The following is a 25677-nucleotide window of genomic DNA, read 5'->3' on the forward strand; positions in this document are numbered from 1 at the left end:
TGAGAGGTTTGTGATAAAGTCATCTTTAAAACCCAAAAATTATCATCTGGAGACAGAACAAATAGAAATCCTAAATTTGCAAAATAAAATTGAATGTTGCTGACCAGGGGATTGTGATCTATAAAAAAATCCCAACAGTATTTTCACAGTGCTCTTAAATGACCATGCCTATACAGTTCTTTTCACAGACTTTTAATGTCATTAATGAATCAGAGAATTACAGTGCTTAGAAAATAGTAGCAAGAGAGACTCATGCACAAATTCAATTGCATAATATAAACTGAGCTAGATACCACATACTAAAGGCCATTTTGCCACAGCAAAGGCTATTTTTGCTTATTTTCTTATATGTTAGTAAAAATTGAATGTATTGCTATGTTTAAAGTAGTAAACCCTTTTTACTGTAATATAAACCCACGAAAACTGTGTCAGAAGAGAATAAACCTGGAAGGGGCTTCAAGAAGCATGTTGTAACAATATGGATTCATAATTACAGCTCCACATATTTCTGTGCAGTTTTAAAGACAGGCGAAAGAAAAGATCCATCAAAGATGAAGTACTACACGATTACAAATTTAAATTCTAGGGAACATTTTGTGGTCCTGCTATCACTTTCACGCTTTTTCTCTTGGTTTGTTTGTTTTGTTTTTTTTTTTTTCCCTGTCCTCAGCAATCCTGCGTAGCTTTTTCATTCCCTTCTAAAAAATAACCATTATTTACACCTGTTTTCTGTTGAATACCTGACTTCTCTTTAACTTTTTATTCCTCGTTGAAGACTGTCTTTGAAAGAGCTGTTTCAAATTATTCTCCCACCTTGTGTTTACTTCATTTTGGTTCTTCCGTCTTCACGAACAGCCCTCATTAAGACCTCTATATTACTAGCTTCTTTCTGTCCAAGTCTCTACAGCTTTCTGTGATCAACTTGTCCACCACGGACCTAAGTAAGGTTGTCCATTTTTTGGTTCTCCTGTGAATTTCCACGATTCTTTTTGAGTTCCGCTTTGGTATCTCTCGTTCCTCCTTTTACTCTCTCAGCAAATATCATCTTTCTTCATCCCATATTTTTCTCTGTACTTTCTCCTAAGTCATCTCATCTATTAGCAGTGTGAAGTTCTCATATGAATGTTGATGATTTGCAGATCTACATCTATCCTCATTTCTTTATATCCAAAGCACATTTTAAAAACACTCATCTACAAATCATTTTGGCCAGCTTGTCAGCACCTAATCCCTGCATGGTTAAAACAAGGACTTCGTAGTTCTCTCCTTCTTCATTTGTCTTCGCTGTTGTTAACACAATTATATCATTTTATCTGGGCCCAGATTTGTGTTGTTTTCTTCTAGTGCTTTCTCTCATTTATCAAAGATGCGATGCAATCATATTATTTCTTTTACAATAATATATTCAAAATCAGGTTTGTCCCATCTGTGCCCCTCTGAGGTAGACCCTTCCTTGTTCTGAAATCTCCCATGTGATTGATTAACTGTGTGTGTTTCTCTTTACTCCATGCTGCTTATGGGTCTCCAAAATGTTGTGTATGAAATAACAGTCTTTTCCTCACTAATTCCATTTTGACAATTCCTTCCTTAGCCAGTCAAATCACATTCATACTCCTTGTTTCACATTGACAGTATTTTATATGACTGGAAAAAATGCATTATTTTGGCCTTCCTGTTGTTAACTTCTCCTTTTCCCCTTATGATTTTAACTGACAGCAAAGAAAGCATCCAAGTTTCGTGACTGGTTGGATTGTAGCAGTATGGAAATAAAGCCAAATGCAGTTGCAATGGAGATTTTGGCATATTTAGCATATGAGACTGTGGCACAGGTAAGGGAGTATACTCTACTGATTGAACTCTAGCTAAACAAAATAAATTAGTACTTGGATGTACTTCAGCCTCAGGTGACTCTGTTGGAAGCCCCTTCAGAAGCATGCAGTCACTACTTCAGCTAACCAAGCTAACCCGATTCCTGCCTGTCTTTCAATTTACTGTATGACAGATGTGTACTATACCATATTCATCCATCTGATACACAAATAGAAATGTTTTATAATGGTTACAGGGGAGAGTGGAGTCCAGCACGAACTTTATTCAAGTCCAAACTGAAACCACATACTTTGCTATGTGACCTTTGGCAGCGCGCTGAGGCTCATTCAACCCCATTGCACAATTGGATTAAAAAGCAGGATTTCCTGGAAAACAAAACGTTACCTTAGTGCCAAGCCGAGCCCTCTTGGGTAGATAGATTACTCCATATATTTACAAAAGTGGAAAAGAAAGGTTCCTGAGGCTGAAATATCTCTGAATAATTTTGTTTTCAACTGAGAAACACTAAGAATAATCTGCCTCAACCCACAACTCCTATCTCTCTTCACTGTTACAATGGCATTTGTAGTAAGTACCATGTCAGTAAACCTACCTGGTTTTGCCCCTCCAGTTGGTGGACTTGGCCCTTTTGGTTAAGCAGGACATGACTCCCAAAGCTGGTGACCCATTCAGTCATGCCATATCTGCCACCTTCATACAGTATCACAACTCTACTGAGGTAAGTCTTGCTTTTTTACATACTAACGCATTTTATGTTTTGCTTTTACATGTGTTTGGTAGTTTGTTGCTTTCAAAGTAGATGTTATTGAATGTGGTATTGATATAGACTTCCATTATGGAGTTTATGAAGATTGAAGTTATGAATTTAGACAGAAAGACATTAAATTACAGCTCCAAATGTTAAATTCTTAGCAGCATCTTTATATTTATATGTAAATCCTCTTTTCTTGAGTGGAAATTCCTTCTCTGTATTGAAGGCTCTCTCTATTGCAGATTTGGAGATTAAAGTTGTCAACAGTGGCAAGTGCAATAGGTGCTGTATTGCATGCATTGCCGCAATACAGATGTTATAGTAACCTCTAGAATGAGCAGATTTAATTCTGTATTACATCTCTTCTAATAGTAAATTTGAGAAGGCAATAACTTTTTTTTTGTGATTTGATTATATAATGGCTGTTTGACATCTTGCTTTTATAGCCACATCTCTTAGGGCAATCTACAAGTGTGAAGACCAGTCTTGACTCTCCTGAAAACACACCACCTCCTACACCCACACCCCCAGCATCAGCAGGACAGCAACATCTTGGGAAAACCCCGTCAGGAGCCCTGGGGAATGGTGGAATTGGACAGGACTCTACCAAATCCAAACAAAGGAAAAGAAAAAAGGTATTTGGTGCACAAGCCTGAAAAAAAAGAAGAAACCAAAACATCTTCAGAAAATAATGTGTCTCTTCTTAAGTATTAATTTTAACCTATATCATATGTTAACTACCGATGTTTTTGTAGGGCCAAATGTGTGGCTTGGTGTTCTTTCTATCAGAACTAGGTTAAAGCTTCTCAGTAATGCCTGCAAACTGAATTTGGTTGAGGTAACAACTGCTGCTTCGAAGATGAACTGCTCCTCTACAGCCAAAGCAGTAGACACCATCCCAAATAATCATCCCCTTCTCTGACAGTAGCAGCTAGCAGAGGTTTTGAGGGTCAAAGTGTAAGCAAAGTAGGCAAAGAGGTAGTTGTGATTTTCCTCCTCCCAGGAGCCTTTGGCAACTGCCTTCTTTGCCTATAACAACTTGGCCTGACCTGCTTTATTTTTATGCCAGTTGTTTACATTCAATCTAAATACTTGTTTACTTTGCATACATTATGGACATTTCGTATTCAGAGTGTGAAACGTAAATATTACAATTCCTGTTTTAGATTCTTGGTATTCTATCTGAGAGAGATATATGTACCTTAAAACCACAAGGGAACTGGATTTGATTAAATAAACTGGATAGGAAGCACTGTATTAGTCACTTAGGGCTTTTTTGAAAAAATGTGATGGCAGTACTCATTTTGCTGCAAAGCAAAGGAGTGACTTGTGATTTTCTCATGTGTGTTGTTATTCTCCTACAACCAATACTCATTTTTCAGAGTTTAACCAGTGATTTTTACAATGACAGATAGAAAAAGGTGTATTTTCTTCTAGTGTCATCAGTGCTGTAGATACTCTAATACATTCAACTTTCTCTCTGCCCTTATTATATTCCATTTAGAACGCCTTTAGCGAATCCTAAAACCCTCTCTGAAGACTTTTGCTTTTTCCTTTTCCATTTTATATTACATTTGATTATGTTTTGTTTCTATGGCTGATTTCTATTATTCCTAGGAACAAGAATTTAGCTGGAAATGTAGGTTTTGATACATTATATTTCACTAGTTTTGTGAGTTTATTTTAAATTCCTAGTGCTTGACTTAATGCCTTTTGATATAATTCTAAAAAGTGCACCATTTTAATGAAATGTTCCCATGACTTATCCAATTTGGTTAGATATTTACTGGATATAACTGAGGCATTGAGACAAACGAGTTAACTTCGTGAAGAATGTTATTCTTAGCCCATGAAGGCCCAGTCCAGCTGAAAATATTTGAGTTTCACATTCCCTTTATGAACGTCAATCAGCAAGGGAAGAATCTGCCATCGTATTATGAATAATTCTGTGTGTACACACACAGGCTCCGGTGGACGCAGCACTCTTGAAAATAAAACATTTTGTAAAAACTATCCCAAGTTTGAAAGCATTAGTATATAGTGTAAATGTATGAGGGGGCTGTGTATGTGTGTACATTAAATTCCAGTGTATAATTTAAGTTTTTGTCAGTCTTAGTACGTTCACTAATATTGTTTTCATTAATTTATTACCAAGCAGCCATCATTCTGATAAGTCATCTGAATTCTGGCAAGCGGCTGTGTCTAGATGGAGCCTAAACCAACATTTCAGTTTGACTAGCAAGGAGAAAAGAGTAACTTTTTCTTTTAAAATCCTGGGGATATTTTTGTAAATCAGTGGACCAGTAGCAGTGAATTATTATTTTTCCTATTTAGGGTCCTTAATCCAAAAAGTCATTTGAAATTTGAAAACATTCCAATTCGAGGTAATTAAAATATTTTTGCATCCTTCTAACACCATTATGTGACATGTTTCATCTTCAAATTTCAATCTGATATTACTCAAGGTGATTTTGGTGTCAAATTGCTTTCCACTTTGGGTACTTGTTCAATATTTTCCCCACCCCTTGACATCATAATGAGAGCCTGAAATGTTTTAAAAATAGTTTCTGTGGTTATTGCAGTATGACTTATATGACCCTTTCATTTTAGTTTGAACATTTTCTGCTCTTTTCAATTGCAACATACAGCAGCACTAGGTGAAAGATTTAAGAGGACAAATGTGGTGTTCTTTGGGTCTCTTAAGCAAAGTTCATGTAAAAGTCCTCTTTGATTTGTTAATAGCTTTTTTTCTCTAATGTAGTATGTGGAAGCAATGATGTGTATCCTCAGGAAAAAAAAATTGGTCCATTTTATAAAGGTTTATTTTCATACTTTATGCACTGTAGGTCTGTTGTGTGTTTTTGATTTAGTAACAATTTATGTGTTTTTCTGTTGCAGAGCGCTGCAGCCTGTGGTATAGAGGCTCAAAGTGATGCCATCCAGCCCAGCCACATCAGAGAGGCCATTCGACGCTATGGCCACAAGATTGGCCCCCTTTCCCCATTCACAGTACGTAATAACAGAGTTATAAAAAGTTATATTTATAATCTTAAGGAACTTTGATTTTCAAGTGGTCAAATGAAGAAGCTTTGGAATTGTTGAGAGCAATTTGTGGTGACTGTAATTTTCTTTATAAAAGTGGCATAATTCTCTTGGGAAATAAAACTTAGTAATTTCTGTCTCTTTTTGGAAAGACAAAAAAGTTTTTTTTTCTTTTAAATATTATTTTCTTTCAATTACAAATTATGCTTTTTTGTTAGTGCTTGAATTTTCTGTTTTTGCAAAGTTTAGGTTTACAGTTATTTTAAATTATATGTATTCCAATATGGTGAGGAGCACTTTATATTCTAAAATTAGTTGTGTGTCAGATACCGCTCCTATTGGAAGCTGAACTCTCAAGTGACACATTTACAGTTGGAGAAAGAAGAGAATGGTTTCTTTAAACAACTTTGAACCTCCACTAAAATGTAATAGAACTGAGCTTGTGGTAAAACGCTGATGGGTTATGAGGTTTTGCCATAATTTTTTCTATGCAAATTGCAAATCCGTTATTCAGAGCAGCCAAACGAATTCTTCATTTAATTTTCCCAGCTGATAAAAATGTGAAAGTAGTCTGTCTCCAATGTCATAAATTGGGGTAATTTTCTTCTGATCTGCTGTTCTGTGTGGCATATATCCCTGCTTACCTCAGAATATCTACATTTACAAAAGAATGAATGGCAAAGAAATCATTATAGGAAAGAAAAAAAAAAAAACAAAAAACACCAAACTAGATCTGAGCTCCTAAAAATCAGGAAGAAATTGTCCATTTTTTGAGAGATTTTAGAAAGGGAAAATGATTCTGTATTTGGAGGAAATTAATCGACATAAAAATTATTTAGAAGATTATGAGGACCATAAAAAGTACATAGTGGGACTTGACCTCAGAAGTGAGGAACAGGAAAAAAATAAGAGTTAATGAGTACATGAAGTTATAATTTTCCTAATGTCAAAACTGATCAATGCTTTTATAAATGGCAGTAAATGTTTGGTTTATTAATGATAGTTGATACGTATTTGCAATGAATTATCTTTACATAATTTTACCTCTCTCTTTTGCCACTCACAAATGCTAGATTAATATCAGGTAAAGCATAGGATAGAATTTCTGGTCCAAAATAGAGAAGTGTCTTTAGCAGAAGTTTGCTAAGAGATGTAGCTAAGAACATGGTAATAGTTTCTGAAAGCAGAGAATGTATTTAATTTTACTATAAAGAAGTAAAGAGCTCACATAAACAATGACAGAGAGGTAAGTGTGCCTTCCTTGACCCTCACTAAAAGTGGTTTGGTTAATTGTTAACCAAAGCTTGAAATTTCTTTGCAACTACAAGATACAATAAAATACTCTGGCTTGGGTTTTTTTTCTTTATGTCCTGCAATCTTGTGAACTTCCCAAACAGTACAACTAACTGAACAATTTAATTTGTTGACATTACCTACTGTCAACATGGTTAATGAGATGAGCAGATCTTGCTCCCTCTAAACAAGCCAAGAAAGAGAGAGGGAATCTTGGGTCACCTTCTAGATGCATACAGATCTTGTAGAGCTGTAACACGATTTCTTTTTTTAATGAGAAAGTTCAGGAAAAGCATTTTGGGCGATACTATAGAATAAGCATTTAGGTCTGCCAAGTTTTGGGGACAAACATTGCTATCACAGTTGTCCAGAATGGAAGTACCCCAAACTTCCTGTAAGTTCCTTACAGGTACAGAAAGTGTGAAGGTAGATTGATGCTTCCTTTGACCCTACCTTTTCGTATTGAAGACTCTCACACTGTTGTATTAAAAATATTATCTCTAGGCATTTTGCACAGTACTGTGGCAACACTTCTTTTGAATGACTTCTGCTTTCTCCTATTACCACTGCCTTCACGATAGTTTCTTTGTGTATCTGCATGACCTCGTAGGATGACAGAACCAGGAGGAAAGGTGGCTTTACTCAATGTGCTTCTTGTGATTCTGTGGTGACACTTTAAAAACTGCAGAGAGAGAAATATTGAATGGGTATTTGTCATTAGATTCAGTGAAGTCATGCTTTCAGCTGTTTCCATCCTTAAAACTAACCTAAAGGTCATGTCGTGAAATTAGGAATATACATGTGTGCATCATCTCTTTCATTTCTCTTAAGCCAGCTGATCATTCTTTCACATCAGGTCTGATTTGTAGTCAATAGGTGCCCTCACAGTCTGCTCTAGATAAGGAGGAAGGATTTTTCTGCATGTCCAGATATTTTACACTAAGTTTTCTGATGGCAGTTTACCATTCATGTTAACAATCCTACTACACAAGAAAGGAAAAGAATGAGTACAGCTCACTGAAGAAACAACCATTTATGTGAGCTGTATACCTGTTCAATTCAGTCCCTACAATGTATAAATTAGACTGAACTTTAAGTAAAAGGCATAGTTCTACAGTCTTACAATAGTAACAACAAAGAAGTGCAAGTCCGCTAATGCCAAAATGCTATATTACTTCAGTATAAGTTTATGATGCTTGTTCAGGAAGAATGTAGAATCAGTCCTACAAACCTAACCATGTACGTAACTATCCCAAATAACATGATGTGTTAGGAACACACAGGAAATCTCATACCGGGAATAACAGGCAAAATAAGTTAACCAAAGTATTCAGCAACAATTTTTTGAAAACAACAGCATGTTACTGCTCTTGAGTGCTGACCGTTGAGAAAAGATTGGGGAAAGAAAAAGGCATCACTTTAAATGCTTTCCTGTCTTCCAAAGTAATATTACATGAACTTTAGCACAGTACAGTTATTGGGATTTAATAACTTGTTTTAATTTCGTAGGCCTATGCTATTCTGAAATTTTCTTGGATATGTGACTATTGAGCAGTAAGGAGGATTTACAGAAGAATTTACCCTTGCTGTAAATTAGTAGGAAATAATGGACAGCTCTGGGCTATTTTTTCATTTTAAATAATTTCCATCTCATTCCAGCCAGTCATATGAGGCAGAGAGCAAACATTTTCTTTTTCGTTTGGGAGATTATTTTTAATTTAGCTAGAGTTGTTCTTTGGCTTTTTGCCATGCTGCCTAGTGTGAGGCATTCAGTAGTCTCCCCGAAATTCCCTGTGTATCATTTTTAATGTTTATGATTTAACAACATTGGTTTTTGAAAGACTTTATCATCTGTACAAATGGATGGAGTTTAAATCAGCAGTACATCTGGAGGAATGAAAAAAAATCTGTACCTGCAAAGTATCTGATAATATTTCCCCATTTAAAATTGCGAGATACTATAAAATCAATGTTCTCTGTATGAAAAATCCCATGCAGATGGTTGCGTTTTAAACCAAAACCAGACAAGAATATTCTAACTGGTCTTGATATTAAAATACAGATTTTGTCAATTCCCTTCTTTTTTTTTTCTCCCTGCATTATAGTTTTTAATCTTTTTTTTTCTCACTTTCTTATCGTTTCTCACCTCTGGTGAGCCAGGACTTCTCAGTTCTTAGACTAAAGGTAATTTCTGCACTGTCTGGAAACTCGCCCTCAGAGTGGCAAGACCCATACATAACTGCAGAGCCACATGAAGGTATAGATATTTGACTAGATTGCCAACTGGGAAACCATCCTTGTTTTCTCCAGACTCAACATCACGCTCCAAAAATGTGAAAACCCCCTACTTTCCATCTCCTCTGTGCGGTTACAGGAAGGGATCTGCCTTGCTTTAAGACCTGATTGACATGTTTTTTCAGTGATGACTCATTCAGGTACTTGCCCATGTGCACCTAAAGCGAACTCTCCAGAAGGGCCTCTGTGTTTGAATCACTTGCCATGGAGACTGTGATATATGAGGCCTTGATTCTGCTCAGCTGAATAGAATTTACTTGTTTCCTTGACACAGTTCACAAGAGGATATGAACTGATAGGAGAGTCTTCTTCTGCTCTTGTGTTTATCCTACCAGTGCACAGCCTTCATTGTGGTATGGGTTGTTTGGCTTTTCCTTAGACCATTTTTCCATTCCTCAAGGCCATTCTCTGTTGAGAGCAGAACAACAAGGTGCACCAGATCAGAGGACCTTACACATGTAGGTATTGGCTCTCATCTTGTCTTGGCAGCAAAGTGGTGTTTTCATCAAGAAACTTCCATGTATGGGGGACTGACCTTGGGGTGGATGCATTCAATATGAGGTTCACCTGTGGGCAGGCTTTCTTCCCTGAGCACTGTCAGTCATGGTCTCATATTGAAGCTCGACGTTGGAGGAGACAGAGTGAGTGGATCTCATAGGTTGGTTCCATTCCAGGAATTTCCAAAGTCAACCTTCCCATTTTAGATGTAAACAAGAAAGCAGTAGTTCATATCCAGCATCCCTTTCAGGTGTGTTTCTCTAGTGAAACTGTCTGACAGAGATCTTGCCTTATGTTCCAGGTCCTCATGTGGGATTCAGGAAGAGAAGTTACCTCAGTCTTCCATATGCCATCTCACAGCTTGGGCACCAGGTTGTTCTCAGTTTTAGGGTTCTCATTGCTTAGTTCCATTTCTTACACACTACTGCTCCAAACAATTAAAGGAAGTGAGTTTAGTTTTCTCTATTCGTGTGACTAATGTTTTTCATTCCTCAAGTCTTTAGTTTTAAAAAGGTGAAAGATTTTCCATGAGTAATGTTGGGGTGCAGTTGGTGGCTGTCTTTCCGTGTCACCCATCCATGGATGGTTTTTCAGTGTATGATAACGCACGACTGTGACATTTCTTTCTTCTAGTTTGAAAACTCATCCCTTAGCAGTTTTGGTTCAAATACTAGCTTTCTGAATACAGCAGACCCTTGACAACTTCCAGGCTGTTGGTTATTACATTGATCCCTAAATGCCCCTTCTGGTGGCTTTAAAGAGATCAGGGGAGGGTTTAGATCCTTCTGATACAGTTTTTTCCCTCAGGCACCACAGAGAATAGCTCGGGCTTCTGTCTAAAGTTATATCAAGATTTGTACGGTATAGACAATAAACAGAACCTATGTCAAATAGTTCCTGTTACTGAGATCTGAAGAAATGGCCATACCAGGGGTCGTTGTTATTGCATGAAAACTCAAAGGTGTGCTTGTACGTCTGGACAGAGAACGCTGTCATCGGAGTCATGCACTGTGTGAATATCCCTGGAAGTAAGCCCTTGAAGAAGGAGAGGTTAATTTTCTGTAATGGATTTGCATATATTTTGGTTGTATATTTTCCCATCTGCTTGTCTTTTCTCAGTTTTATTCAGACTTCCAGGAGGAGAGAAACAAAAGGCTTTTGTGACAGTTTAGCCAATGCAAAAAAATAACCAGTTATGGCTAAGAATCCACGTGACAGGGCATCGTAATGGCCTCTCAGTACTTCAGGAAGGAGCTGTTCCTGAATACACCAAGAGTCATTTTCTACTCAGCATCCAGTGTTTAACTGGGTATGAATCTAAGATGACACTTGCTGCATTCATGTCCTGGTATGCTTTGCTTCCTTGTGGGAGTAGGTTTCCCAAAAGAATTGAGGTGTGTTACCTAAATGCAGTCATAGTGGGCCGGTGACTGTTTAGCCCAGGACCAGTTATGTCACTATCTGAGAATTAATGTAAATTGTTCTAAGTGAATACATAAATATTTCAAGACTGTTAGGTAACTAGTAGTTTTGTTAGATGGATATTTTTTACAGAAATAGAGATATTGAGTATTTCCAAGCATTAAACCAATTATAGAGGTGAACAGCACTAGTAGCAGTAATAATTGCGATGACACTTGGATTTTTATAGCACCTGTGTTAAGGACATCTCAAACTGCAAACTTTTTGCTGGTAACATCCATTGAAACATTCTCTTGATATTCATGGGATAACATCTGACGTGTTTGGCAATTTTCTCTGAAAGAATTGCAGTGTATTGTATCTTAGGTCTGTGCCACCAGAATGAGGGACAAGGGAAAGGCAAGAGCAGAAACAAAGCAAAATTTCTTTGAATATGCATCCCAGGATGCTTATTGACTGTGAGAAACGCTTGCCATACAGAATTCCTCCTAGAACCTGTGGCTCATGGATTTGCATGCCAGCTGATGGGTCATGCTGACTGATTCTGGTAGTGAGGAAACCAAAGCGCATTATGGGATAATAGATGTTCTCTGACTCCAGGCTTCTGCATATATAAAAAGGAATTTGGAGCTTATGCCCATTGTGGCGATATCACAGTTCCTAGGTTCTCCACCCTGAAGTCCAGGATGTTAATCATGGAATCATACAAAGGTTGGGGTTGGAAGGGACCTTAAAGATCATCTAGTCCAACCTTCCTGCCATGGACAGCCACACCTTCCACTAGATCAGGTTGCTCAGAGCCCCATCCAGCCTGGTCTTGAACACTTCCAATGATGGGACATCCACAGCTTCTCTGGACAACCCGTTTCAATGTCTCACCATCCGCATCCTGATAGGACTCCTGCCAGCTTCATTCTTTCAGCTTTGAGAAAGAGTTGACTTAGGTTGACCTATATTCAAATGTTCAAAATGATTTTGCGTTCCGCTGCAGTCTGAGGCATACATGCTAGAACCCTGCTCTTGCTGAGTTGTACTGATGTGATTCTTGTTTTGTTTTTGGTTTCACTGAATCTTGCTGGTTTTGACTGGTTGAACTTTGATGGAACTGAGATGAATCCCATCAGTTTTACTTGCCAGATGCAAGCATGCTTTCTTGCCAAAATGACTAGATTTCTGAAGGAAATCATGTGAAGAACTTCTATTTTGTATAACACTTCAAAATACTAGTGTTACTTCTAAAATAGAAAACCTGAGTGTAAGTACAAGTTTTATCTTTTGCTGCTGAAAAACTCAGTCCCATATATAGGATTTAGATTTTATTTCTGTTTTAAAAGGAGAATATTTTGTAAAAAAAAAATATATTCTTTTGAGACTATTTTCTTAAGATGGTTAATACGTATTTGTAAAACACGAACAGTGATATTTTCTGACATCTTTCCCTTTTTTGCTGCTTCATCATGATCGTCCCTCTCTTCCGTCTGATTTGGTGATAAGTGCTCCTAATAAGGCACTTGGGGAAGAAGAGTTAAATTGTGTAATTTATTCTTTAGCAGCATTTGATGGATGTTGGTTTGGACAAAAAGAGCACTTTGAAAGTTTTATAATCATATGGTAAATGAGAACTAACATTAAACTAGTGAAAATGGTCCGTTTGCATTTATTTTGACCTTAATAGCTATGTTAAAATGACTAACATAATTAGAACATTCAGGTTTTGTCTCCAAGTGCAAGCCACAATGGAAAGCAGCAAGTGTACTCTAGATTCTTCTGCATTGTATCACGTCTAAGGTAGTCTAGACGTATATTTTATCCATATATTCTCTACTAACAGCATTGGGTGGTACTCAGTATTGCCTACTTTAAAGCATTGTCCAGACTTTCAGGGAGCAGAGAAATAAATCATTGATTTAAAAAATAGTGCTATATAATTTTGCAAGACAGGAATGGCAAATATGTAACTCTTCATTATGTGGGATGATGCAATTCCGTGTGCTGTACCTGAATCTGTTTCTCTGTGCTCTGAGCACTGAAGTTAAGGAAGTGAGACATTTTGTGTGTATTAATTCATTGCAGGCTAAATCTTGCTTCCTTGGTCAAGGAAAATGGGAAATTTGTCTACATAGGATTAACAGACTTTTTGTATTGAGAGATGAATTTATATTTCGATATAAAATTAGTATATATGAATATTCTAATGTTTTTCTATAACATCTGTTTGTAATTGTACTCTTGTACACACATTCTTTTTCTTATTATTCATTTAGATAGTTAAGGAGTAGAATAATCCTGAATGCCCAGTCTTTAAACATCAGCTCAGTCTGTCCCAGGATCTCAAGTACAATGATACTGGTATTGCAACCCTTTATGTGGAGACTATAACCACATGATTAGATCATTTCACGGTTCATTCAGATGAATGGTCTAACTATTAGACACATTGAAGTGCGACCTAGAATGAAGAGAGTGAGAGGATTACTTCTCTTAGGTGTACGGAATGTACTGGAATTCAACGGGAAGTCAGTGGAAAGTCATTTTGAGAAAGAGCAAATTGCCGTATCTTGCAGCATAACCTGGATACGTCCCTCTTTCTTCATGAAACTTTGGTTCTTGGCTCTTACTTACTTTACAACATGGCAGCATCATTGATTTCAGTAAGATTCAGGATTTAAATGGGATCAAAATCAATACCAAACCAAATTATAACGAGGTCAGTCTTTCTGTAGACTGGCCAAAAAAAGTAAAATAATAATAATACATTACATTTAGATTAATCTAAACAGCTTATCCTTGTAAAGTGCATAGTGAAAATGATCTGCAGTCTTGACTGGGCCTGTGGCTATAATCCTAATATTCATCCGAATATTATTCTAGATAATAATATTTAGTATGCCAAGATGTTCACAAAAATATCAGGTGGATATTTCTTACCAGGAATACAAGCATGTCACTAGAGAAATTATTTTAAGTTATTTGAATTGATAGTCTTTCCAACAGTTGGAGTAACAAACAATAAATAATTCTTTTAAAATATTTATTCTGTGATCAATATATAGTGATTACCTCAAACCTTGGTATGAACAGTTGTAAGTAGTACATAAACGGTTTTTAAGTAGTACTTGTGACCACGAGAGAACAAATCTAGTAAAAAATACAGCTAGCACCCTCTAACCTGAAATTAAAACCAAAGTGGTCAGCTACAACAGTAGAAGACCATAGGCAAAAAGAATAAGAAAATGTTTCCAAAACAGATTCTTTGTTCCCTCTACTTTATGCCAGTTCTGAAATGAAATGGTTTAGATGTTTAGTTAAAGAGAAACCAAGTTTATAAATGTAAATTGTAATCCTGCACAAACCTGCGGAAGACAGTGGCTATTATTCAGCAGCATATGCGTGTGTAAATGGAGGATATTGAAGGAACAGAGGGTATAACCAACTTTTGTTTGGGTATTTACTTTTTGGGGAGAATGCTCCTTCAGGCTCCAAGTCATTTCAGTATGAAAAGACTTGCTAGTCTAAACCTTCTCTTGTTAAAAATTTCAGTCCCATAAAATTGCCTAAGCATCATAAAACAATGAATATTTACAAAATCATGTTTATGATGGTGCTTGTGACATTCCCTGCACGAAGAACATGTAACAGCAGAGAATGCTATTTGGCAGAGACTTAGATTATTTGGGCCTTATGCAGCCCTGCCTATACTCTTATAGGTTCTTAAATAATAAATGCAAGTATTTCACGTAGACTTCAATACATTACATGTACATGTAAACAATAGTTTCATGATCAAATTGTGTACCTAGTCCAGACCTTTCACTTCTGATGTTTTAAAAGTGCTCGTTATTGATCCTGATTGAGCTCAGCTTTTATGCAAATGCTTAAATCCATTTCTGTCGTGAAAAATACTGAAGTTCATCACAAACCTTCAGTAATGTCAGTTTAATAAAAATGGTATCGACTCTACTGATTTCCCCTAGAATTTGTGGAATAGTAGCTGAAGATGTGGCAAAGCTGAGCTTGTGAGAGACTAAACCAGCAGATTTTGGGGGTGGAAAGATGAGAGGGAAACTTTGAAAATATAAAGGACGGTGTGGCAGTATGATATTTGTGGAGATAAACAGAACAGAACATTATGAAAAGCAATTTTGTTTTAGGTGCCTTAAACTTCAAGAAAAATTCAGCTTCACATTTGGTCTTCAACTTAGTCTTCTTAACTGAAAGAAATTTCTTTCTGCATATTTCAGACCAAAACAGTAGTGAGAAGAAGTTCTGGAATGCAATCTTCAATAATTGCTTCAATGTACACAACATGGATACATTATATCTAAATTTTTCTAAAGCACTTGAATGGTAAAAAATTTTGAATGCTGTTTCCGAAAGAAATTAGGTACATAGAAACCAAATTAAAAGATCTCTGATATTTAGGGTCCTGTATATTATATACTGCCCCTATTGATATTCAAAATCAATTGACATTGATTTTGAAAAGTCAGGATTTCATTCATACTCAGTTTTCAAAAATGCAATGTATGTATTTATGTCAAAAGGCATTTGAAAAATTTTCCTTCAGTTACACATTCAGTTTCTGATACAGAGAAAGTCAAATTGACATTTTTAGTGTTTTTTCTCATTTTGAAAGCAAAAAAAAAGCATTTTATTTCATTGAACAGTTATATACTTATGATGTCTGTCTATACTTCAAGCTATTGTCTGTAGTTATTTGTTATTCTACAGTGTTAACACTGTGCGTTTGAAAAATATGAGTTATTATTCTATAAAACCAGTAGGAAGTCAAATCTCAGTTTGGAAATCTTGTTCCCTTCTCTCCCAACCCCCAACCCAAGGTTCCTCCTTTCAGATTTATGAAAGAAAACATTTCTTTCTGTAAAAGGTTTTTGTATGCCAGCATCTGGAAGTGTTTATTTCAGTGGCGTGTAATCTATCTGTGGATTTAGTTAGCACCAGACCCCCTTTTGTGTACTCCTGACTTAAAATTTTTATAAATGATCTTGTTGAATTTGTGCCAGTGTGCACATGGTTTGGCTGATTGCTGCATATATCCTTTACCTGCCAGTCACCTTTGATTTATATTCCTTCCCCTCTGCTTTTGCCTTCCAGAAATGGTGCCACTGAACTGTCCTCTAAATCATCTTATTGGATAAATTACTCCAAGATGAGATGGTACAGGTTTGGCCGACTCCTCGACAGAAGGCATTCCTATAATCCATCCTTGCCCGCTCTGTGTAGAACCATTCAAAAAAGAGAATGAACAGGGGAAATCAGGCTCCCTCTTCGATCCGAGCACTATTTCTTCCAGTGCTATTCAAAAATGCAAAATCGGACATTTGATTTATGTAGCTCTTAATACCATCTGAAGACACATAAACTGTTTGAGAATCTTTCGCATACCCTCTCCTGAACTGAACTTCTTCATTATAGGAGTTTAATCCAGAGAATATGCTTATATGGTTTTCTCCAGAAAGATTAAAATGTGAAAGAATAGCATAGTTAAGAATATTTTGAAGCATTTCATTTGGAATAGGTTATACAATATACATGACAGTTCTTTCCATGATAAAAATCCCCATTGGTTTCCTTAAACTAAACAGCTAATACTCCTTCAGAATAACAACAGTTCTGTAAGCTTTCCTTAATGACATTACTAATTTGGAGAGTTTTATGAAGTTTCCTGGAGAAAGGCAGGTGGCTTGGCAGTAATTTAAAAGGTTCACAATTTGTGGTAGCGGTTTCAGGGGGTTTCATGTTTCTAAAGAGGGAGACCAAGCTGCATATTGCTTAAGAGTGTCTGACACAATGATGTATCATTTTGGACTAAGTTTCCAGAAGTTCGTTGGTCATTAAATGTGCTGCTTGACTTTATATTGCAGTTTCCCAGCTGTCTCTACTGGGGGTAATCTTAACACTCAAACAGAATTTATTAATGAAGGCATAAGCTTGCAGTACTGATGAAACAGTAAGTTGCCCAGATGATTTTATTAAACAGGAAGATAGATTTTTAGATAAGACAAAAATGTCATTTAAGTAGATTTGAAAAGAACTGGCTCATTTTCTGCAGAGCACTGGGAAAGTATTTACAAACGGTCTGGACAGTATTTGATATCCTGTGGGGACATTTAAAATTCTTGGATTGCACATACATCAGTGTCTTACTACACAACACAGTACATGAATTGTTGCAAGCAGCGCGCGAGGCTTTCAGGCAGTATAGATGTGGTTCTGTTGAGGTAGGAGATACTGGCACGAAACGACTCTGCTAATGTAGTTTGCACAACCGCGTGGAGAGTTGCTACTCCATTGTGTCGCTGCCTGTTCAAGCATGTTACACTGGAAGTACTAAAAGAAATGTGTGTATCTTGCTAAGAGTAGGAGCTCGCAGTATAAGATTTTATTACTTTTCATATCTAATAATTAAAACAATTCCGATTTAGCAAATAAATTTACTGGCTCTGGTAGTGAGAAGGTAATAAGTAAGCTATGAAGTTTGCAATCCACTGAATCTCTCATATAAAACAAAGCAACTCCTTATCTTGTAAGCCTTATATAATTATTTCTTTCTAACTGTATGGCCAGATTCAAATACATGCTAGAGACATTTTACACACAGTTGTACTGATGTAAAAGGATCCGAGGGTAAGAATACATTACTTTTTAAATGAAATCTATGTTCTTATATGACTCCTGAGAGGCTTAAAAGACCTTAGTATAAATGAGAATCTGACTTCTGGTACAGATTCGAGGCAATCTAACATGTAATACAGCTACATAACTATAATTTCAAGGGTAAGGTGAGCAAATATAATTCTACAGCAGATACTAGGAAAAAAGGTAGCTTAATTAAGTGTTCCAAGATATTACACAAAGGGTAGCTATATAAACATGCCCACCTTCAACAATTTACATTAATTTTTGTAAAGATTTTGATGTTGCATCCGTGTAGCATGTACATTCTGGTACAAAGGTTAATAAATAGAAACTTGATAATTGAAGAATCTTAAAGACAAAATTGAAGACTCTTAAGAACAATGTGGGTTTTTTCTTACTTGTCATTACACAGCATAATAGTGCAGCTGCCTGCAGGTTTCATGTTCTTGTGAGTCTCTTAGATTTTGGACAATATTATGTACTTATACCATTATGTAATGCAAGATGAGTTGTTGTAGTAGTATTCTGTGCAAATTCTTTCAGGTTTCCCTTGAAAATGAGCATTCATTCATATTTTTCTCCCTGAAAGATTTAAAAGTGCTTTATGAACTAAAACTGCTCGTATTTGTCAGTTCACCTACAGCGGGGCCTGAGCCAGCTCAGATGTGAAACGCAGCACCGCTGCGCAGCTTTGTAGGACAGGATGGGAGCCGTCTGGATGAAACATTATGAGAACCTTAGGATCACGTAATATAACTGTTTGAGTTGGTATCAATCTATGGTTGAAGAAAATTGCATGGAACTTAATTTCTCGTGAACGGGATCTGCATTTTAGATGTTATTTCTACCACTAACACTTGACAGACTTGTCCTATTGTGTTGAGTTTGGGTAGAAGCTATACCTGTGAACATCTCTGGCATCACTGACTTGTCACTTTGCAAATAAAGAATGTAAAATCTCTATCAGGGTACCTCTGGAAAGGAATATATAACAATCTGGGAACACCAGGACCAAATGGAAATATTTTTTAAAACTTCTGTTTTCTGCTATTTTCCATTCTAGTTGCCTACTCTCTTGTTCATATAATAATGATACTATATACTATGTTACAGTATGTAGTATAATAATGTATATATATACTATATATAGTATATAGTATAATAATACTAAAACTTGAGCGCCTGTTGAGCTAGGCATTGCACGCAGGAGAAGACAAAAGATTTCTGAAGTTTAAACAGGGACTTTGTGTTTTGTTTCTATCCATTTATCATGCCCCACACAGTCAGGTGTCAGTTCTCATCTAAATCGTTGATACCACTAACAGCAAAAATAGTTGTTTAGCGAGCAGCGGTACAAACGATCTTGATTTCCTCTGGTTTGTGTCCTCTGTGCTCTCTATCCCCCGCGGCAGTGGTGCTCGTTCTCCCCTCATCCCTCCGATATGCCTCAGGCAGCAGAAGGCAACGCTGCTAGATGGTTCCTGGAAAATCTCTTGAACACCTAAGTTCTCCTTTTCTCCAAACTAGACCCATTTCAGGGAGCCTGACTGCGCCCTTGGTAGCGCTTGCAAATATTTCTGCAGCTGAATCAAAAGAAAATACCAGGCTTGAGGCAACTGAACACATTTTATGAATTTCAGTTTGGGGTTTCTGTATTTCTTCCCTTCCTCGAGGTTTTGCATTATTCCGGCTTTCTGACTTTAACTTCAAGGTCGTGTAAACCTCAATTCAGCAAAGCAATCATCTGCTTAATTTTTAAACTATACCTTCAGTCTGACAAAAGCGCGTGCTAAATTGAGGCTTTCAGTTTTATTAGTAATATATGTTTTGATTCATCTGTTATTTCAACATTCTTTTTTTTAAATTTATTGCAAATAGGAGAAAAAGATGTAGGAAGATGCTTGTAGAAGAAAGGATTTTCAGAGATGTAAACAGAGCTGCAGAGAAATATACGTTTATAGTTTATAAATATATCTATATCTAAATGTATATTAGTAATAAGAAAATAGTCTTTGGCATGTGAAAAGCTTTAATATTTTTTATTTGTACATAAAGTGATTCTTCCTGGCATCTTGGTTTCTCTAGATATTTAATTTACCGTAGTTCTTTTGTCAGTGATGGTGACCTTAAAGGCACCAGTAGTACATTTGTTGAGGAAGACAAGATCCTGGCATTTCTGCTGCTGGGATGAAAGGTAGAAAGTTTCAAAAATAGATTTAGTGGAGAGAGAGATAGATTAAGCAAGAGGTAGACTGAAATCTGAGATTCGTTTATTTTTTCTGTGTTGAATTTCTGAAAATAAGCATGGATAGTGCTCAGCTGTGGAAGCGCAAATTATGCATCTGTGTGTACAGTAAAGTTAGGTGCCAGAATAAGAGAATATAGCTAAAAGTCCTTAAAAAGTACTAGCAATAAGCATAAAATGGGATGTAATTAAGACTGGATCCTTTTTCCGGCCTTGTAATATTTCCCTCACTGGAAAGTTTTGGAAGATACTTAAAGGATTTAAACTTAAATAGGATACAGCACTGGGTCAATATTGCATTCTTAGCAGAACTAGAGAAAAATCATGAAATGAAGGGAAATTCTTGAAAGGAATATCAGAATAGAAAATGAAAAAAGTTAATCAGGTACCAGTCATGTTTTTAATGCTGTGTACTACTGTACTTATATTTGTGACTGTGATGTCCAGCTTACAATTAAGCTTCAGCCAGGGCTGCCAAGTACATCTCTTGTATCTACTGTTCTACAGTGACCAAATTTCACAATCAGGATGGTTTTCTTTCTTTTAAACAAGAGCTTCTTACTCCTAGTTAATCCTACCCTGTATAATTCAGTTCCCTTCTCAGTGATTAAGTTCTTTAGTTATTTATCGATAGAAGTTATTCCCTTTCCTCCATGTCACTTAGTTACAGGAGAGAGGATATGAGGAGTGATTTTTCCTTGGTGAGATGCTCTTCTGTGTCTCCGTAAGTATTTATGTTAGTTAATGTGCACATGGATAAAAACGTAATGTATTGGTCTTTCATAAAGACCCTAAGCTATTCTGCAAAGCCCTGAGAACATGTGTCAAATAGGTGGTTTCCTTCAGGCTTCAGTTGCTGAAGGACTATGGAGCCTGGAATATACCTGAGTGGTTAAAAAACATCCTGTTCTGTTTTACCAATTTGGAATGAATTCCACAGCTAAGAGCTCTGCCTAAGAATTATATGCCTCTAATTTCACATAATTTAAATTCCAATGATGCTAGGAGGATAATAATAATAATAACAACAACAACAACAACAACAACAATAATAATAATAATAATAAATAAGAATAAAAATAAGAAAAAAATCACACAATAAATATTTGCATAGGGTTGCTAACACTGGCATAACAGGTAGGTGGGGAAGAGGCTGGTATCCAGCCTGGAGAAATTGTACTAATGCCCCATTTCAGGCTGCGTGCTGGCACAGGTCGGTCTTTAAATGTGGTGATGTGCTGACAGGATTGTCATTTTTGATGGTAAAGAATTGAGACACCAGGAAAAAAAATAAGACTCTCTAGAGATCTACATATGTTAGTTTTACTGCAGAAGGTGATAAAACTGCTGGAAGCAAGCAGTCTCCGTGCAGAATTATTGCAATACAAATTATTGCAATACAAATGGCCTGGAAGTGAGACATATTAATTTCACTAGGTTAATTTTGTCGGTGCTGAAGGGTTTGGGTATTTTTTTTCTTGAAAGGAGGAGGACAAATTATTAATATTTACTGTCAAGAAGACTGTAGTTCTAATTGGTGTTTAGACACAATACTTAAATTACCATCAGAAGATATAGTGTAGATTTGGGGTGCAGATTAGGTGCTTCTGAGAAAAAGCATACAGCTCTTTCTGCATCTGTTAACAAGAAAGTTTAAACAATCTCACCATTGTGCGTGGAGGTTTTTAAAAAAAGAAGCATATGGTACAGAAGAAAGGTAGATGCTTGTTGCCACTTTAAGAAACTTGGGATTTAATAGCTTACTAGATAGATGAGGTCCCTCTTTGTCCATAATGTACTACGGTAATACTTAGGTGATAAAAAGAGATAACTAGGTACAAAGCAAAGAAACTGGATGGCTCAACAAATTGATAAAAAGATATTAATCATGGCTCTTTAGAACATGTTGAAAGCCATTAATGTGATCAAGGAATCTTGATTTTGAGATACAGTTTTATAACTAGTTCCAAATTATCAGAAGTGACTAGTCATTTGAATGCTTAGCCTGAAACATGTAAAAGAGTATTGTTTTTATTGTGTTTTTTTAAAGGTGCATGATGGCATTTCCTGAAAGTGGGATTTTTTCTGGAGTCTCAACTTGCATAACAGAAGTAAATTGTCATTTAACTTCAAAAAAGGGGAAAAATAATCTTATTACTAATGCTTTTCAATGTAAGAACATTAGTCAACATCCAGGACTCCTCTGTATTTGTATGTTATTTGTAATACACAAATGCAAAACAGAAGTTAATGATGGCTCAATAGATTTTGCAATATATATATAAGATAAATGACAAGATTTGATAAGATAAACAGGAGAGTAAAAGGGAGATGGTGTTTAGCTTGTGAGGCAGTGGTCTCAGTACCTAAATTATCCAATTAGTATCAGATTTTTTTTCTGTAGGAGTCAAAGCACAGAAGAGTTTTAAGAATTAAGTGACAGTGGGTGATGAAGTTAGTCTGCTGTTTGCTTGTTCTTACCAAAAAGATAAGGCAGAAGATGGGCTGGCTTGAACATTTGGTGTGTGCACAGCAAAGGATGGCAAAGGCGCTGATCCAGGTTGGAATCTGACATTGGACGGTAGAAGTGCTGCTGCACGGGATGAGGAGAAGTCGTCAAGGGAAGCAAAAAGTAGCTTGTAATGCGTGCAGCTGAGGGGAAGAGTCCAAGTGCTGGGCAGGAGAAATGAGCTTGGCAGGAGCCTTATGACTTGATACAAACAAGAATATGTTGGTTTTTTTCAAAGCTAGGTTCAGAAGTGTTTCTGTAACTTCCTCAGTGAGAAGATCAGAATCTGGACCAAGGGTAAGGAAGGCAGTTACCTGCCCCTAGGATTGTTATCTGGAAAGAAAAAGATAAAACATAGCTGCAATCCAAGTCTGAACATAGAGAGCGTGCAGTATCAGAGATGACCCCCACGTTATACACTTTGGTGGTGGTGGTGGTGGTGATGAGGTTCTTGATGAACAGAGATGGAGGATTTAGAATAGGCAGAAGATGAAGAATTCCAGTTTATCCACATTCAACCTGAGCTGGCAGCTTGACATGAGAGCTCTCAGAGGGGCATGAAAAGCTAACTAGCCCTGAATTATTCAGCCAAGAATCTTTATCGTCTGTATTATAGGGTAAGAAACACTTACTGCCATGTCTGTGAGCAAAGGTTACAATGCATACTATTATTTGCTTCCCCTAATTTATTACACACTTCCCAATTCATCAAAGCACAATTTCCTTTAGGGTGCTGAAGCAACCCCCTATATTTCTTATTTTTTCATGGAAAGAATTCATTCCCAACTTCATAAACTTTATTTTTAAGAAATTGAGGTTCAAGGTTTCTAATAATGTCTTTTTCCAAAAAAGTAGTATTTCATATTAAACTGATGTGGCAGTATTCAGGTGCCTGTAGTCAGCAGCAACCTTTTGGCTTCAGTGCTTATTGACATATACCCCAAGAATAGCATGAGGTACTGGGAAGTTCTGACTTTCACCGTTATAACTGAGACTGACATTGTAATATCAAGTCAGAGAAACTTTACCCAGAGGGACAAACACAGGCTATCCAGGTTTGGATATCCTCATCTGTGTAGTTCTTTAACACCATGCCAGGAAGCCTTGCATGTGCAAACACCATCCTGTATTTTTAAACCACGTATCAACTGAATTCAAGACATGCCCCTCCATTTCATGCTACGAAGATGTGATTCTGGTAGGGTAGCCCCAGCATCATTATAGATACTTTGAATTGAAGCAGACACACACGATAATATTCTGTCTTTGGATCTTTGGACACCCTGTTAGGGTGCAGAAGAAATCTGGAGTCAAGTGCAATGTAACGTAAAGGCAATAAGGCTTTGCAGGTTGGTCTGAGAAGTCCCTGATCCTGCTGTATTTTATAATATAGATATAGGCAGAGTGGCTGGAGCTCTGCATTCATAGTGAGTCTTGCAGGTTTGGAAAATTTACATTGCAAACTCTTAAACTTTCCAGTTCTCCAAATGTAGTTTATTTAGGGTCTGGTTTCCTTGTCAAATATTTTTGGAAAAAAGTTAATTGAGGATTGTAAAGTAATGAAGAGGACAAGTTAGTAACAGAGAGTTACTGAGTTACCATTTGATAAATGGAGTGTAAGCAAACTATTTTCATTCCAGAAGAGCCAGATGTTAAGTATTTCATCTGTGAATTAAGAAAATGGGCAACGTTTACAGGCTATGGGGCTGTATCTTGCAAAGTAGTGATTTTGAAAGAGTGTCCTGGAGTCTTGAGGAATCAGTTGAAAATGATGGGGCCAAGACAGCACTGTAGCTGAAGGGGTTGATGCAGTCCTTGGGCAGGCAGGCAGGAGAATAGGACATAGAGGAGTTTTCTGCTGTACCGGGGCAAGCACAGCTAAAATATCATTCCAGTTTGGGTGTTCATGTTTTAGTAAAAACCTCAACAACCGGAGAGGGCTCAAAGATCTAGGAGAAATAGTGAAAGAATAGGAAATCCCGACATGGAGATACACATAGTGCTTTATCTGTGGATTTTATCAAACTGAAGAAAGTGTTGTGGGTCTTTAAGGACCCACTAAAGAAGAAAAATCTCATGTTTTAGGGGTTTTCAGTCCTAGCATTTAAAATTATAAGGGTATTTGGGGTGGGATTCCTCTGGCTAGATAGAAACATCTGTATCTGAGCACAATGACTAGATTTCCTTTATAGTCAATTGAGAGAAATAAGCATTTCTGGGCTGTAATTTATCTCTTCCTAAGGTAGATGTTTTAGAGAGGTCAAATGAACCATGCTGTGGAAGTGCCTTTTTCTCTACCTTGGCAGGGTGATTTGTGTAGATATTGACATTGCAGAGCTCTAGGTTAGGTGAGAGGAGTCCTAGTATGCAGCTTGACATTTAAGCTAGACAAATTCAAACTAGAAATAAGGCATATATATTTTTAACAACATAACTAAGTGCTGAAATAACAACCAATGATTGTGACAGATTGTCCATGACTGGAAATTTTAAAATCAAGATGAGATGTTTCTGTAAAAGCTATGCTCGAGTTCAACCACAGCTATTGGGTCTGGAGAGCCGATTCAAGAAAAATGTGTGGGTTGTGTTATGCAGCACAGTTAGATTAGATGGTCCTTTCTGTCCCTAAGAGCTATGAATCATACATCACTGGTGCTTCGTTAAACTGTAAATGTGAAAATCCACTTTGAATGCAGGTCCGTGGTTTACCCAATTTGAATTCCTGATGTTCAGGTGCATAGTTGCAGAGGAAATAATTTCCAAAATTTGTGGTAATTTGCCTTTCTAAATATAGCAGTCTCGCTCCAGAGTTACAATTTTTAATACCTTTTCATTAGTTTAGTGTTACTAATGTAGTCTGATTTTTTTTCTAAAAAACTAAACATCACAACCATGTAGCCTAAGTTTTGGGGAAGAAGCTGTTGATTATGTAACTGTGACATTTGGTTTTAGAAATAAAATTTTGACAATTCATTATTAGAACAGGTAGATAAGAAAAAAATCAGCATTGCTTTTAAAAGTCAATGGAATAACCCTTTTTTCAAACCCTCAGAAAATTTGGGTCATCATTTCTATATGCGGTATCTCTAGACATTCTTATAAATATTCATATTACTCTTATATTGTGAATAA

General features: G+C 36.7%; 1 protein-coding gene across 1 annotated transcript in view; it reads left to right on the forward strand.

Moving 5' to 3' along the window:
• SUPT3H (SPT3 homolog, SAGA and STAGA complex component) overlaps window positions 1-25677 on the forward strand; it is a 282918-nt gene that overhangs the window by 224232 nt on the left and 33009 nt on the right. Inside the window, exons 8-11 of the mRNA XM_082307715.1 lie at window positions 1717-1829; window positions 2441-2548; window positions 3028-3216; window positions 5480-5590. Coding sequence (XP_082163841.1) covers window positions 1717-1829; window positions 2441-2548; window positions 3028-3216; window positions 5480-5590 — 521 coding nt within the window. The remainder of the gene's footprint in view (window positions 1-1716; window positions 1830-2440; window positions 2549-3027; window positions 3217-5479; window positions 5591-25677) is intronic.

Source organism: Platalea leucorodia (genome assembly GCF_965183815.1).
Source record: "Platalea leucorodia genome assembly, chromosome: 3".
NCBI classification, from domain to species: Eukaryota; Metazoa; Chordata; class Aves; order Pelecaniformes; family Threskiornithidae; genus Platalea; species Platalea leucorodia.